General features: G+C 41.2%; 1 protein-coding gene across 3 annotated transcripts in view; it reads left to right on the forward strand.

Annotated features, from left to right (window-relative positions):
- Positions 1-921: 921 nt before the first annotated feature.
- PLEKHA8 (pleckstrin homology domain containing A8) overlaps positions 922-16106 on the forward strand; it is a 58148-nt gene continuing 42963 nt past the window's right edge. The window contains exon 1 of one of the 3 annotated variants that reach the window (XM_025464509.3): positions 922-1143. In XM_025464509.3, coding sequence (XP_025320294.1) covers positions 1104-1143 — 40 coding nt within the window. In that variant the 5' untranslated portion in view covers positions 922-1103. Of the gene's footprint in view, positions 1144-1259; positions 1417-10585; positions 10768-16106 lie in introns of those variants that run through there. The other 2 variants (XM_025464507.3, XM_025464508.3) reach the window with 2 other exon arrangements.

Below are 16106 nucleotides of genomic sequence, written 5' to 3' on the forward strand. Positions count from 1 at the left end.
ATCACACTTCCGAGGCCTGAGAGTGTAGACATGCTCACTAGGTGCACAGTATCCTATCGTGAGATTCCCATGAACTCCATAGGTTCTATTGGTGACCGACTCGATTTTGTGGGATCAATTAGCCTTTTTTTTTTTTTTTTAAGATTTTATTTATTCATGAGAGACACAGAGAGAGAGAGGCAGGCTCCATGCAGGGAACCCGATGCGGGACTCGATCCCATGACTCGATCCCATGACTCGATCCCATGACTCGATCCCGGGACTCGATCTCGGGACTCCGGGGTCACGCCCCGGGCCGAAGGCAGGCGCTATCCCGCTGAGCCACCCAGGGATCCCCTCAATTAGCCTTTCAATAAGGACTGGACCTGGGGACTGGAACGCAGGAGGCACCCTAAGGGGTCTCCTTGGCACTCACCCCCCCACCCCACCCCCGAACATCGAGAGGTGGGTTCTTTCCGATCGACAGTACCGCGAACAGTCAGGACCGTGTCCCGCACTGGTCGCAGACAGAGCTCTCCCTCCTTCCCGTGGACCCGTCGCCTCGTCCCGAGCCAGCCTCCCAAGACTCAATTTCCCGGCCATCCCCTCGGTCTACGTCAGCCCCGCCGCCGCCGCCGCCGCCGCCGCCGCCGCCGCCGCGGTTGCTGCCAAGCCCCGGAGTGGATTTCGGGAACGTGCGCGCGAACGGCGCACCGGGCATGCGCAAGCCAGCCCCGGGCCCGGCCGGTCGGGGACTCAGGTAGCTCGCGGTCGCGCGGCCGGAGACCCGCCGCCTCGCTAGCGGCCGCGAGGAGGGTGCAGCCGCCGCCCCCCACGCCCCGCCAGCGCCTTGGCCTCCCGGGGGACGGAGCGCCGGCCCCGCCGCTCGGGGCCCCCGGCCGGCCGCGTCCTCACGTGCCGAGGCAGCCGCAGTGACCCCGCCCCCGGGCCGAGGATGTGAGGCTGGCTGGCCCGGCGTCCCCGCGGCGGGTCCGGGCGGCTCGGCAGCGCCGGGCGATGGCCCTGCTGCCGGCGCTCCTCGCGTCCTGGGGCTCGGGGCAGTGAGGGGCCCGGCGGGCGACGGCGACGGCGACGGCGAGGGCGAGGGCGAGGGCCGCGGCGCCATGGAGGGGGTGCTGTACAAGTGGACCAACTATCTGAGCGGTGAGTGGGGGCGCGCCGGGCGCCGCGTCCTTTGTTTGCGCGGCCGGAGGGCGGCGTCGGGGTCGCGGGCCCTCCCGAGGCGGGAGAGGCCTGCACGGCCGGGAATATTCCCCCCGAGCTGTGCTCACAGAACCGTGTCACCCGTGCTGCGCGAGCCCGCGGCTGGGTGAGGGCCGGAGCCGCCGCCTCACGACGGAGGCCGGGCCCCCGCGGTGGGGCCCCCTGGGGGTCCGTCCAGCGCCGGCGGAGGAGCCGGTCTCCCCTGGCCAGCAGGTAGGTCGGAAGGCTCACTCAGGTGAGTGCCCGAGGGGAGCTGGAATTCCAGGGGCGAGACGTCCTTTCTTCCGCGCAAAGTTCCCGGTGCGGACACTTTTCCTTTTGTCCCCTTCGGAGCCCTCCGTGCGCGGGCCGGCGTCTCGGGACTTGCCTCTACACAGTTTTCAAAGCTCCAAAGTCCGTGCACGGTGTTTGCGTTTCTCAACGGAGCATCCTTTTTTTGTTTCACGGACTCGGAAATTACCATAAAAGAATGAAACCGTAGCAACTGTTTTGGTTGCACTGCCGAGCCAGAATGGCTTAAAAAAAAAAAAAAAAAATAGTACCCCGCCCCCTTTCCAATGTGTGGAAGTACTTTATTTCATACCTTGGAAGGTCATAACTTAGCCTCCAACTGGGAATAGGATTCAGAACGAGCTTTTTTTTTTTTTTTTCCCATTTGTGCAACCAGTATGTTAGTAAGAAGTTAGAAGCCTTCTGCTTGCTGGAAATTGTGTTAGGCACCTTTTGGGAACTTTATTGTAGAAACTGAGGTGGGCACTTTTAATAGCATATTTGAAACCGGAAGTATTCCCAGGATCCCTTACAGTGAGAGAGCTATACTGTCCCATCCTTTCTCTGATAGAACAGTTTTTTAAAGGTTGCAGTGTGGTGACCACGGATGTGTCTGGGAGGATCAGTTGGTATAGTGACTTTGATGAGGTTACATGGCACAGCCAAAAATGCACCTGTTGGGTGTACCCAGGATCTCTTCCTTATGCAAATTGTGGTGAGAAGTGAGTTGTTTATTTTTCTTATTAGTAGAGACTGAGGGAAGAGAAGTGTTTTTAGAAGATCTGGCCTTTGCTTTTGAGCACTTTCTTTGAAGCCAAATGATGAAATTAGATGTGGATAACTTGTGACTGGGCTTTGGTGAATGTCCAATGCTGGTTAACACTCTACTAAGCCAAAAGAAACATGCACGATCGGGTCATTTTCCTTTGAGATCTCTCTGAGCCTTGATATGTATGGATCTTATGTCACTGAGTAAAATTTAGTTCCTGGTCTTTCACCCCTTTCTTTGCATCACACATGCTTTTTAACTTTTTTCTTTCATCCTGAACCCTGGTCCTTCTTTTCTTCCATCTCCTCCCCACCATTTCATTTTTTTTTTTTTGATGATTTTATTTATTCATGACACAGAGAGAGAGAGAGAGGCAGAGACACAGAAACAGGCAGAGGGAGAAGCAGGCTCTAAGCAGGAAGCCCGATGTGGGACTCCATCCTGGGACTCCAGGATCATGCCCTGGGCCGAAGGCAGGTGCTAAACCGCTGAGCCACCCAGGGATCCCCTGATTCACCTTTTATTATTCCTCTCTTTCTCCTTTATATAGAAAGATTAGTCTCTGGGTACAGTCCCTGTTTCCTGTTGTGAAATGCCTTTTTTCCCCCCTGACTCTTTTTATGTACCCTTCAATAAAATAAAACTTCTCTAGAAGGATCTTTTGGAATCTTTATCCTGTGATGCCTGTACCATCTGTCCTGTTGGAAAAGAGTCGTCTTTTTTCTGCCCCAAGTGAAAGAAGTTAGTTCTGCAAATGTGCCAGGGTGGAAGCCCTAAAAAAAAGGGGGCTGGAGCCATTGCCAGAGGCAGCTGTCCTCTTATCATGCTGCTGCTTCCCTTGGACCCACGCGCCTCCTCATTGTGGGCATACTGTTCATGGAAGCCTGTCACACTACTGGGTACTTCTCCTGAATATACTTAAAATTATGTTTCAGTACATTGTCTTTCATCAGGAGATAAATTTAAACAGTATAGCCTACGAAGAACAAATGCATTCTTGTTTCTTCTATCTTCCTATGTAAGTTAGTGTCCCAGAAGAGTATAGTATAGTGTGACTATTAATGACACGCTTTGGTGAAGACATTACTACTTTTTCTTTTCTGAAGCTTGTGTTTTTTTTTGTTTGTTTGTTTGTTTTTGTTTTTTTATTTATTCATGAGAGAGGCAGAGACACAGGCAGAGGGAGAAGCAGGCTCCATGTAGGGAGACCAATGTGAGACTCAATCCCGGGACTCTGGGATCACACCCTGTAGCCTAAGGCAGGCGCTAAAGCACCAAGCCACCCAGAGATCCCCTGTATTTTATTTTTTTGAAGCTTGTTTTTAAAAGTAATATTTTTTCTTGGGATTTTGCATGTAGTAATTTTAAAATACAAAAAATTCCAGTTTTTGTTCATGCTGAATTTTTCTCTAAATCATACCTGTTTGTGTAATTTTGTCGTACCCACTGCTTGATATGGGAAGCCTTTGGCAAATGTGAGTGGAGAAGTTAGAAAATCAGTTTATTAGCGGGTCCTCGGATCACTTGGAGGATATTGTTAATTTCAGTCACCACCTACTGTGTGTCCTAGGCAGTTTCTCAGGCACAGGGCAAGGGACACGACACAGAGTAAGACAGACACAGTCCCAGCCTTTGAGTGAGCTTATAGTCTGGTTGGGGAGAAAGACATCATGGAATAAGTACTTAGAAGCATGTTCCAAGCATGTGTGGTCTGGGGGAAGGTGAAGGAGAGAAACTAGCTTGGGTCATTGGGGAAGGCTTCTCTGAAGAAGAGATTTCAGCAGAGCCTAAAGGATAAATAGAAGCTAACTAGTTAGCAAGGTCAAGGCAGAGCTGCAGTTGGAGGTTGCTGAGAAGAATTTATAGCTACAGAGAATGTCAGTATGAAGACCGAAAGCAGGATAGAGACAGGTGAGTAAGAAAAGGAAAGAAGACCCACGTGGCTGCAGAGTTGAGAGCAAAGTTAATAAGGCTCCATCCACCAGGGCTACAGGGGGTCGATAGGAAGCTTGAAAGACTCCTGCAGGGCGTCTTACACTGGGGTAAACACGGTGCAGTGGTGGGAGTGGGTGAGAGAGAAATGATGAGATTGTTTAAAAGCTTACTTTGGTTGCGTTTACTGTATTTTGCTAAATACTGTTATTTATTTTGTGAATTTCTTTGCCTCTTGAATTAAACTGGTAGGTATCAGTTACTGAAAGTTGGAAACATCATCAAACCCTGAGAATAGTATCTAAATTGCTTGCATGAGTGTGGTGCCAAAATACAGAAATAGAAGCAGTTCTTTTTCTAATACATTAGGTATTATACTCAGGTACCATCTGCTCCTTAAAAGAAAAGTGGAAGAAAAAAAAAGTAAAGGAGAGCTCATGTGTATTTTCTTCCAAGAGCCCTGAGCCATCCTACTTTTTAAGCATCTGATTTAGGGTCAAACCCTCTCTTCAGGTATTTGATTAAACCTGGAATGCAAAGGAAACGGATCAAACATTTCACAAACACCTATGTAGTGTGAGACACAGAGCTAGGCATTATAGGTTTGTTATTTGTATCTTTCAAGCCCTAAAACTTGCTCAAGGAATATTATACATACACACTTGTAAATTAGTGCTCTGTAGTAGAATCCTAGTTGAGGAGTCAGTTGATACCAGCTCTATCACTGCCAGCTTCAGAGTCGCTTTACCATTCTGAGCTTAGCATCTTCCTCCATAAAAATGATGAGATTTACCAGTTAATAATTATAAAGATAGTAAAAAACTTAATAATGTTCCAGGCACTATTCTAAACATTCTATATGGATTAAGTCATTTAATCTTCACAGCAGTTTTAAGAAGCAGTTGCCTTTATTCCCATATTCCAGATGAAGATCTTGAGACACAGAAAGGTAAAGAAACTGGCCCAAGGTCACATAGTAAGTGGCTTCAGAGTCATTGCTCCATTACATAATATTTTGAAAGGTCCTTCCTGCTTGATCATTATATAATTCTAGCTGATTCATAATGCACCTATATTTAAAGTATGTTGACCTAGAATAGCAGACTCTATTTGGGGGTAGGAGGAAAGGAAGAGTTCAGGAGTGAGGAAGACTTTGCTCAATATTGTGCGTGTGTTTTGTCACAAGAAAATTTTCTGAACTGTGCTGTGAGCTTTCTGTTTTGCAGTTTTAGGTCCCTTTCCTGCTCTCTCAGCAAATGGGAGGTCTGCTGCCCAGAGCTCTATCCAGCTGCAGGCTTCAGGGGCCCAACCAGCAGGTTAGGGCACAAGCACATTGCAGTACTGCATTCCAGAAATAACACAAGCTTGCATCATGCTGACCAGATGGTTGTCTGAGAAAGTACCATAATTTTGCTTACTACACCCCAACTCAGGTGAAGGAAGGTGACTCCTGCCCATATATGTTTGTGCTATATAAACAGTGCCAAGAGGACATCTGGAATGTGAGTGATCAGAGCAAGATTCTCATGGTCTCATAACCCTGGTCAACATTTTTTGTTGTTGTTGCTTTAGCCTCTTTATTGAGATAAATGTTCACTTATCATAAGTTTCACTCATTTAAAGTATACTAGTTAGTAGTTCTTAGTGTATTTATAGAGTGTAACCATAACTGCAATTTTAAAACATTTGCATTATCCCCTAAAGAAACCCAGTTAGCAATCTTTTCCACCCCACCCCCTCTTGCCCTTGACAACCACTAATCTTATGTCTGTGTAAACTTGTCTATTCTAGACATTTCATATGAAAGGAGTCCTACATTATGTGGTCTTTCTGTGACTGGCTTATTTTATCTAGTATAATGTTTTTTTGGGTTCATGGATATATAACATACATCAGTATTTCATTTCTTTTTATTACAAATAATACTCCACTGTACAGATATATCATATTTTGTTTATCCATTCATCAATTAGAAATTGGAGTTGCTCTATTCTTTTGGTTTTATGAGTAACAGTGCTGTGAATATTTGTGGCAGGTTTTTGTGTGGACATGTTTTTATTTCTCTTGAATATAAACCTAGGAGTGTAATTGCTGGATCACATGGTAATTCTCTTGAACAGTTTGGGGGAACAAACTTTTTTCCAAACTGGCTGCACTATTTTACGTTCTTATCAGTAATGAAAAAAATGTTCTTATTTCTCCACATTTTCACCAACACTTATTATTATCTGTCTTTTTTATTATATCCATTCCAGTGAGTGTTAAGTGGTATCTCATTGTGGTTTTGAATTCTATTTTTCTTTTTCTTTTTTTTTTTTTAAAGATTTTATTTATTTATTCATGAGAATACACAGAGAGGAGAGGGAGAGAGAGAGAGGCAGAGACACAGAAACAGGCAGAGGGAGAAGCAGGCTCCATGCAGGGAGCCTGACGTGGGACTCGATCCCGCCACTCCAGAATCACACCCTAGACCAAAGGCAGACGCCAAACCGCTGAGCCAACCGGGGATTCCCCGAGTTCTGTTTTTCTAATGACTAACGATGTTGATCATCTTTTCATGTGCTTATGAGCCATTTATAGATATTCTTTGAAGAAATATGTATTTACGGACTTTGCCCACTTGTTGATTGAGTTATTTTTTCATTGTGGAATTGTAAGAGTTCTTTATTCTGGATGCAGGTTCTTTATTAAATATGTAATTTGCAAATATTTTTTCCTATTCTGTAAATTGCCTTTTACTTTCTTAATGGTATCATTTGCAGCACAGATGTTTTTAATTTTGATGCCTAGTTTATCAATTTTTTTCTTTTATTTCTGTGGTTTTCCTGTCATATCTTACTAAACTATTGCCTAACTTAACCCAAAGTCACAAAGATTTACTCCTGTTTTTTTCCCAAATTTTTATAGCTTGAGCTGTTACATTTAGGTCTGTGGTCCATTTTGAATTAATTTTTGTGTATGATATGAGTTAAGGGTCACCTTTATTCTTCCTTATTCTCTGTGGCATCCAGAGTTCAGCTCTTTATTCATGATTTCAGTGACAGGACCATGGGCCAATATATTTGAATGTTTTAAAGCCAAAGAGATGAAGTCAGAAAGCCCTGAGTTCAGAGTTCTGCTCTGCTACTTAATAGCGCTGATGCCTTGAGCAGGTTACTTAATCTCCCTGAGCCTCAGTTTTAAGATGACAGCAAGAATAATAGCCATACTAGGTTTATTATAAGGATGAAATGGATAACATATATGAACCTGCCTGGTACATAGTTCATTTACTGTTAGGTTAGTTGGATAGCTGTTTTGATTAACAGTACCAGAAAATTTCAGTTTATTTTGTCTGTGCAAACTGTGGCTCCTCATGGCTGATGAGAGTATATGATATGTATCCTGAATTCTTTAAATCCTGCTTTTGGAAATTAGAGTGGTATAATTTATAAAGGAAGATATTCAAATGAACCATCAGAATCTTGAAATAGGCTCTGTCGTCTTATGACAGTAATTTTTTTTTTTAAAGATTTTATTTTATTTTATTTACTCATGAGAGATACAGAGCGAGAGAGAGAGAGAGAGAGAGAGGCAGAGACACAGGCAAAGGGAGAAGCAGGCTCCATGCAGGGAGCCCGATGTGGAACTCAATCCCTGGTCTCCAGGACCAGGCCCCGGGCTGCAGGCGGCACTAAACCGCTGCACCATGGGGGCTGCCCTGACAGTCGTTCTTTTGAATGAATGCTGATTACAGATCATGTAATTCTGTGTACTACTTACCTTTGCTTCTAGCAAAAATTAGTAATTTGTTAAGGAGCATAAAGACATTAGACCATTGCCTCAGTGGCACTCCGTCAAAAGCGGCACCAGTCTTTCCATTGATTCTGATCTGTGTGTGATGTGGTTGGAGATGTTAGAGTGACTGTGGAGTCTTAGGTCATTGAAGTGGTCTGTAGACTGAAGAGGCCTGGGGACCATTTTTTTCAGACTGTACTCTCAGTGTTTAATCTGCCATTTCCTGTTACCATTACTTTCATCTTGCTTAGAATTGAGCAAAAGCCAATTAAGTTACATTAGGAATAGATTTGAGACAGATAAGAAAACAGGCAACAGAGCTTTGTTGGACACAAGACAGATGAATGAGACAACAGGAAGGGTAAGTCCAAAAGAATACTATGATGCTTGAGCATTTCTCTCCCTGGATCCATTTTCAAGTTGGCTCATGGAGTGTGTGACAGTATCAGGAGAGATGGAAAAATGTAAAACTTAAAGGTAGTCAAAGAGAGGGCTGAGCTTTCTCAGTATTCTTATTACATCAAGGAAGCAAAATCTCATTTGCTTGAGGATCTACTCCATGTCCTTTAGATAGAATTGTTCCTATACAATCCAAAACAAGGGTGGCTCTCTCTTGCTTTTTAAATACCAGAGGAATGGTTTCAGCAATCTACTTTTTAATGCAGTTTAATAGTCCCCAGTCATCGTTCATTCACTGAGTATGAATGAAACACTGAGTATCAGCTTCTTACTAGACCCTGTGTGGGTGTTAGAGATACTGTTTTGAGTAAGACATGATCCTGTTCTCAAGTAGATCATAGTCTAGTGGATATCCTTAACTATGAAAAAATACCCTTCTAAGTTCATGATTTTGACCCTTATTAAGCCTTTACGTGGTTATTTCAAGGTTGTGGTTTGACAAGACTTAAAAGAACCACATTGCATATAGCTGATCCATAGGTGTAGTTAGCTGTTACCTGTCACCCTCCGGTGTCTTTATTAGAATTTTAAAGGCAAATTTGGGGTATCCCTGATAGGCTGAAATGTCATCCAGGTTGACATCACAGATATCCTTCTGTTTTTCTGCCTCTACCGGCCAGTATACACAACCTGGGTGGAGACCAGCCCCTTCATCTGAGGCCTGTGTAAGCAGAGAGAAATGATATAGAGAAGAAAGTTAGAACATGTCCAAACAGGCATACTTTTGTCAAGAAAAAAAATAGGAATTCTAGAAGGAAGGGAGTGGGGGGGAAGGAAAGAAGGGAAGTGGAAGGGGAGGAAAGGAAAATGTAGGAATCCTTTTTCAGGAGTGATCAGGGAAAACTTCATGGAGGAGGTGGGACCAGTGGGTGGGTAGAATTGACCTGAACAGAAGGGGCAAGTGAGAGAACAGAAGTGAGGAAACCAGTAGTACTAAAAGGGAGAGTGCGTCCTGAGACCAGAAGGAAGTACTGGGGTGTTGTTGGATTAATCCAAGTCAAGCCTGAGAGTTTTTAATTGTTAGGGAGTCCCTTGGAGTTTCTGAATAGGAAGGAAAAACAGGTAAAAACAATACATAAGGAAGATCCAGCTGGCTAAAACATGTTAAGGGAGGAGGAAAAGCTGAAATAATAGGGACAAAATGATGATGGAAGAGGAAAAGGGAAGCAGCATCCTCCATTTCACAGATGAATAAACCAAGGTTCTTAAGTAGTTAACTTAGAATCACACAGCATGGAGCGCCTGTGGCATAGTCATTTGATCCAACTCTTGGTTTCATCTCAGGTCTGATCTGAGGGTTGTGAGATCAAGCCCTGTGTCAGGCTCCTCGCTCAGCAAGGAGTCTGCTTGTGTTTCTCTCTTTCTCTCTCAAATAAATAAGTAAACCTTGAAAATAAAAAAAGAATCGCACAGCAAATAGGTATTGAGCCAGGTCTCCCTGACTTCATGTCCTTCCCATGATTTTATAGTGTGCCTCAGCATGGGCATGGTGTAATGTTGAAGCCAAAAGTGAAAAGGAGGAGAAGACTGAGTGACTGACGTGGAGGGATAGAGCAGCAGGGGCCCTCAGGTTAGGAACTAAGAGAGTAAGAGATTGCTGCATTTGTTAAAAGTGACATCATAGTCAGAAGGAAGAGGACATGTTAAACCTTAGATACTCAAGTTTAGTCCATCTCTCTCATTTATAAATTGGAAAATAATGTCCAGATGAATTAAGTAACATGCTCAAGAAGACATATCTAGGTGTTCTGAGTCTGAACTTGAACCAAACTTTCCTATTTTCTTGATTAAGGTGATGGTGACACATACAAGAAGCATTGCCCAGAACAAGTAAGCATTGCCCAGTTTGATAGCCCAAAGCACACAGCAGAGGTGACTTACAGCAGACTCCAACAGAAGATTCTAAAGAGAATTTGATATAATATATTGTAATTATAGTCTCCTCACCATCTGTATGTCTGACTCCCCAGTAGACTTTTACTCTTTGAAGCTAGGATCTTCTTTTCTCTAAATCTCTAAGCCTGGCAAATTATAAGTGCTCAAAAAATGCTTTGTGAATTAATTAATGGTAAATTGAGGAACCTGTAATTTAGTTAATACTTGGTTATTATCTGTTACTATTAGGGATGTCTCTTCTTCCCTCTTTTCCAGCTGCAACAAAACTCTAATGACTGACCTGGCAGAGGAGCACACAGATAACAAATCTCCTGTCCTGTCTGAAGCTCCCCAAGGGAAGCTGAGTTGTGGGGGAGGGCTCTGATGAGGTGGGATATAAGTGAGCACACACAACTGGACATGGAAAACACCAAGACTAGAGATCAGGGTCAATAACTATGCTTTCCTTCAGTGTAAAAATGGTAGGTTTTCTCACCTTTAACATATCTGTAAAACATCCATGATAAAATGTATTATAACCATCATATAATATACATGGGTTATGAATACAGCAATCATAATTTATGGTGAATAAATTTAAGTCTTGACTCACCACTTCAGAAAGATTGTTAATCCTATGGAGAAATATATTTATTTTTATTTTTTTTTATTTTTTATTTTTATTTTTTTTTTTCCTATGGAGAAGTTTAGTCTCCCTTTATTTTTTTGACATTACTTTCTCTTGAAATAGATTCTATGGAAGAATCGAGTTTCCTGTTACTTTGAATTAAGATGGAGGTTTACAGGTTTTGAAAGCTGAAAGAGACTATTAGACTCATGCTATAATTCTGTACAGAAGGAAATTAAAAGCTGATAGAAGTTAGAGGCTCATTCAGCCCTTTTGCCTCTTAGGTTCTGTTCCTTTTTTATTATGGTCACTTGATTTTACTCTTATGATTGACGAAAAAGCACCTTTCCTTCATTTTTTTTACTTTTAGCTTAATTTTCTAGAAGAGATTTAAATAGCTCCTTCTTTTGTTTTTCTGCTTTTCTACAAAGCAGTATTTCATTATGAATTTTTAAAAATTCACAACATGTTAATTTTTTTAATCTTTTTTTTTCCTGTTAAACAGTAAGATTTTAAACTGGTTTCCCATAACATCTAATTGACAGAAGTTCTGAAGAAACTATGATGGGTTTATAGGCAGAGTGATGTACCCTAGCATGAGGTTGACATTCACTTAGTGGGTAACCTACCAGTTCTATTTAAGAGTGTTGTTATTGGGCCACGGTAGAGTAAGTTCACTGTAGTCCCTCTTCCACTGATTACAGCTAAAAACTGAACAAAGTACTCAAGCAATTACTTGAGAACTCTGAAAAGTAAGTAATAGCAAGTGGACTGGAGAGGGAATACAACACTTGAACAACCACGCATGGTAAAGATGAACATTCTTGTAACAAATGGAAAGGTAGAGATTCTTAGCAGAGAAATATAAAATGCTAAAAAGGATTAAATGGACATTTTAGAACTAAAAAGTATAATATAATTTTTAAAAAAATCACTCAGGTGGGCTCAGTAGAATATAAATGACACAGGAAAGAATCAGTGAGCTTGAAGATAAAGTCAATAGAAATTACCCAGTCGAAAGAAGAGGAAAAAAAAAATAAATGAGTAAAACCTCAGGGATACAAACTTCCACTTACAAGAAAAATAAGGGGCACCTGAGTGGCTCAGTCGGTTAAGCATCCTCAGGTCATAATCTCGGGGTCTTGTCGGGCTCTACACTGGGGCTAGATCCTGTCTGGGATTCTCTCTCCATTTTCCTCTCCCCACTCCCCCCCCCCCAAAAAAAAAACAAGTCTTGGTGATATACAGCACAATGACTATAGTTAGTAATAGTGTGTTGTATATTTGAAAATTGCTAAGAGAGTAAATCTTAAAGTTCTTATTACAGAAAAAAAAATTTGTAAGTATGTGTGGTAATAGATACTAAACTTCTTGTGATCATTTTGCAATATATACATAAATCATGTTGATGTTAAATATCAATTGTACCTCCATTAAAAAAATATAAAGTCAAGGGCCTGGGGGACATTAACAAAAGGTCTAATATTTAGGCATTGGAACAAAGAGAAGGGTAAGGAGAGGACATAGGTAAAGAAAAAGGGGTTGAAAAAATAATAACTGAAAACTTCCCAAATTGGGCAAAAGCTGCACATTTACAAATTCAAGATAGTCACCAAACTCTAAGCAGTGTAAAAGACATACCATACATATCAGAATGGAACTCCTGAAAACCAAAAAACACTCAAAAGCAACAAAAATAGAAAGACAGTGCAATAGGAAAACAGTTTCAGTATCTGGGATTTCGTACCAGGAAATATGGAGTAGAAGACAATAGAACGGTATCTTAACATTCTGAAAGAAAAGAATTGTCCACAGAATTCTGTATTTAATAAAATACTCTCTAAGAGTTAAGGCAAAATAAAAACATCCCTAGATGGAGAAAAACTAAAATGTTAAAGGCAGTTCTTTAAGCTGATATCATGGGAAATGTAGAACATCAGGATAAAAGGAAGAGCAACAGAAATGATAAATAATCATGCAAATATGATAAACCTTTTCCACTCTTAAGTTCTTTAAAATGTCTTTGACTAGGGGAAGCAAAAATTATAACATCATCAGTGGGAGTGTTCATTGAATGTAGATGTAATACTTATGGTAACTATAATATAAAGAAGGAAGGCTAAAAGGACTTTTTTTAAAGTTTTTTTTTTTTTTAAAGATTTTATTTATTTATTCATAGACACAGATTGAGAGAGGCAGAGATACAGGCAGAGGGAGAAGCAGGCTCCATGCAGGGAGCCCGATGTGGGACTCTATCCCCGGTCTCCAAGATCACACCCCAGGCTGCAGGCGGCGCCAAACCGCTGCGCCACCGGGGCTGCCCTAAAAGGACTTCTTTGGTTTTAAACTTGTCTATTTTGCTTAAAATGGTGAAATATTAATTCTAAGTAGGCCGAAAAGTTAGATATCTATTTCTCAAGCCCTAGAGCAACCATTGGAAAAATATCAAGAGATAAAGCAGAAGATTCAGTGGATAAAATGGAATCCTATAATCCAAAATAAGACAGGAAAGGGAGGAACAAAGTAACCAATACCAAAGCAGGAAACAACCAGAAAAATAATAAAAAGTGACACTAATTCCAACTCTATTGATAAAATATTAAATGTAAGTGGTCTAAATAGATAAAAGGCACAGATTGTCAGGGTGAAAAACAAGACCAAACCATATGCTGTCTATGAGATTCTACTTTAAATGTAAAGATACAGATTGAAAATAAAAGGATATACGAACATAGATGCACAAGTCCTCAACAAGATATCAGCAAATTGAATCCAAAAATGTATAAAAAGAATTGTATATATAACCAATTAAAATTTATCCCAGATGTGCAAGTCTGGTAATGCATTAATGTTATCCATTAATGTAATCCATTCTATTAATGAGCATAAAAAGAAAAATCAAATGGTCATATCAATAGATAGAAAAACCATTTAGTAAATCACCTATTCATGTTAAAAATTCCTTAAACTGGGAATGGAAGAAAACTTTCTCAACTTGATTAAAGACTATTTTCCAAAAACCTACAGCTAACATCATACTTTATGATGAGAAACTAGAATTTTTCCCACTAAAATCAACTATAAGGCAAAGATGTTCTCTCACCACTCCTTTTTAACATCATACAGAAGCCCTTGCTAATATATAAGGCAAGGCGAGGAAATTAATAGTGTACAGATTTGGAAGGAAGACATAAAACTGTCTTTGTTGGGGTACCTGGATGGCTTAGTTGAGCAGCCAGCTCTTTATTTCGGCTCAGATGGGGGTCTCAGGGTCTTGAGGTCAAGCCCCAAGTAAGCTTTGTGCTCAGCAGGGAGTCTGCTTCAGGATTCTGTTCTCCCTTTGCTCCTCCCACACACGTGTGTGCATGCATACTCTCAGATCTTTAAAAAACAAAACAAAACTGTCTTTATTCACATGTGACATAATCACCTATGTAGACAATCTGAAAGAACTAACCAAAAAAGTGGAAGTCCTAAGCAGTTGTAGCAAAGTTGCAGGATACAAAGTTTATGTGCAAGTCATTGCTTTCCCATATACCAACAATGACCAAGTAGAATTTGAAATTTTAAACACAGTACCATTTACATTTGCACCCCCTAAAATGAAATACTTAGGTAAAAGCCTAAGAATGATGTATAAGGGCAGCCCCGGTGCCTCAGTGGTTTAGCGCTGCCTTCAGCCTAGGGCCTGATCCTGGAGACCCAGGATCAAGTCCCACGTCAGGCTCCTGCATGGAGCCTGCTTCTCCCTCTGCCTGTGTCTCTGCCTCTCTCTCTCTCTCTCTCTCTGTGTCTCTCATGAATAAATAAAAATCTTAAAAAAAAATTATGTACAAGATCTGTATGAGAAAAACTATGAAACTGGTGAATGAAGTCCAAGAAAAACTAAATAAATGGAGAAATATACCCATGATCATGGGTGGTAAGACTCAATATTGCCAATTTATCAGTTTTCCCAACTTGATCTATAAATTCAATGCAATTCCAGTCTAAAGTCCCAAGAAGTTACTTTATGGATGTCAACAAATTGACAAGAGTCATTTGGAGAGGCAGACGACCCAGAGTTGCCAACACTGTCTTGAAGGCTATCTGACTTGACCACTTACTATAAAAGCTACAGTAATCAACATTGTGTGGTATTGGTAAAAGCAAAGATCGTTGGGGAAAAAATAGCCCAGAAGCAGACTCACATAAATATTGACATTTTACAAAGGTAGAGAGATAGTACATATAATACAATGAAGCAAAGGTATTTTCTTCAACAAATGGTCCTGGACCAACTGGGCATCCACATGCAGAATAAATAAATACATATACATACATACATACATACATACATACATACATACATACAGACTACATCCTTCACCAAAATTAACTCAAAATGGACCTTAGATCTAAATGTAAAATACAAAACTACAAAACTCTTGGAAGATAACATAGGAGAAAACCTATGATGACGTTGGCTATTTTCATGTCTTTTTAGATATAATTCCAAATACACAATCCATGAAAGAAATAATAAGCTGGACTTCATTAAAATTTATAAAAACCTTTGCTGTGTGAAAGACGTATCAATAGAATTAGAAGACACATCATAGACTGAGAGAAAATAGCTGTGAAAGACATCTGATAAAAGAACCGTTATCCAAAATATACAAAGAAAACTCTTAAGATTCAACAATAAGAAAACCAATTTACAAATGGGCCAAAGAGCTCTACAGGCACCTCACCAAAGAAGATATATGGATGGCAAACAAGCTTATGAAAAGTAGCTCCACATCATATGTCATCATGGAAATGCAAAATAAAGCAACAGTGAGATATCATTATACATCTGTTAGAATGGCCAATATCTGAAACAGTTATCTTTAGAAACTTCAACATTCTTCTCTCAGTAATCCATAGAACAAGTAGACAGTAAATCAAAGATGCAGAAGATGTGAACATTATCAACCAGCTTGACCTAATTGACATTTGCTAAACAGTCCCTCAAACAGCAGCTGAATACTGCATTTTTATTTTTAATTTTTTAAAGATTTATTTATTAGAGAGAGCATGAGCAGGGGGAGGGGCAAAGGGAGAAGCAGACACCCCACTGAGCAGAGCCAAACATGAGGCTCTATCCCAGGACCCCAGGACCATGACCCAAGCCTAAGGCAGATGCTCAACCAACTGAGCCATCCTGGCCCC

The sequence above is a fragment of the Canis lupus genome, chromosome 14, assembly GCF_003254725.2.
Source record: "Canis lupus dingo isolate Sandy chromosome 14, ASM325472v2, whole genome shotgun sequence".
Lineage (NCBI taxonomy): Eukaryota > Metazoa > Chordata > Mammalia > Carnivora > Canidae > Canis > Canis lupus.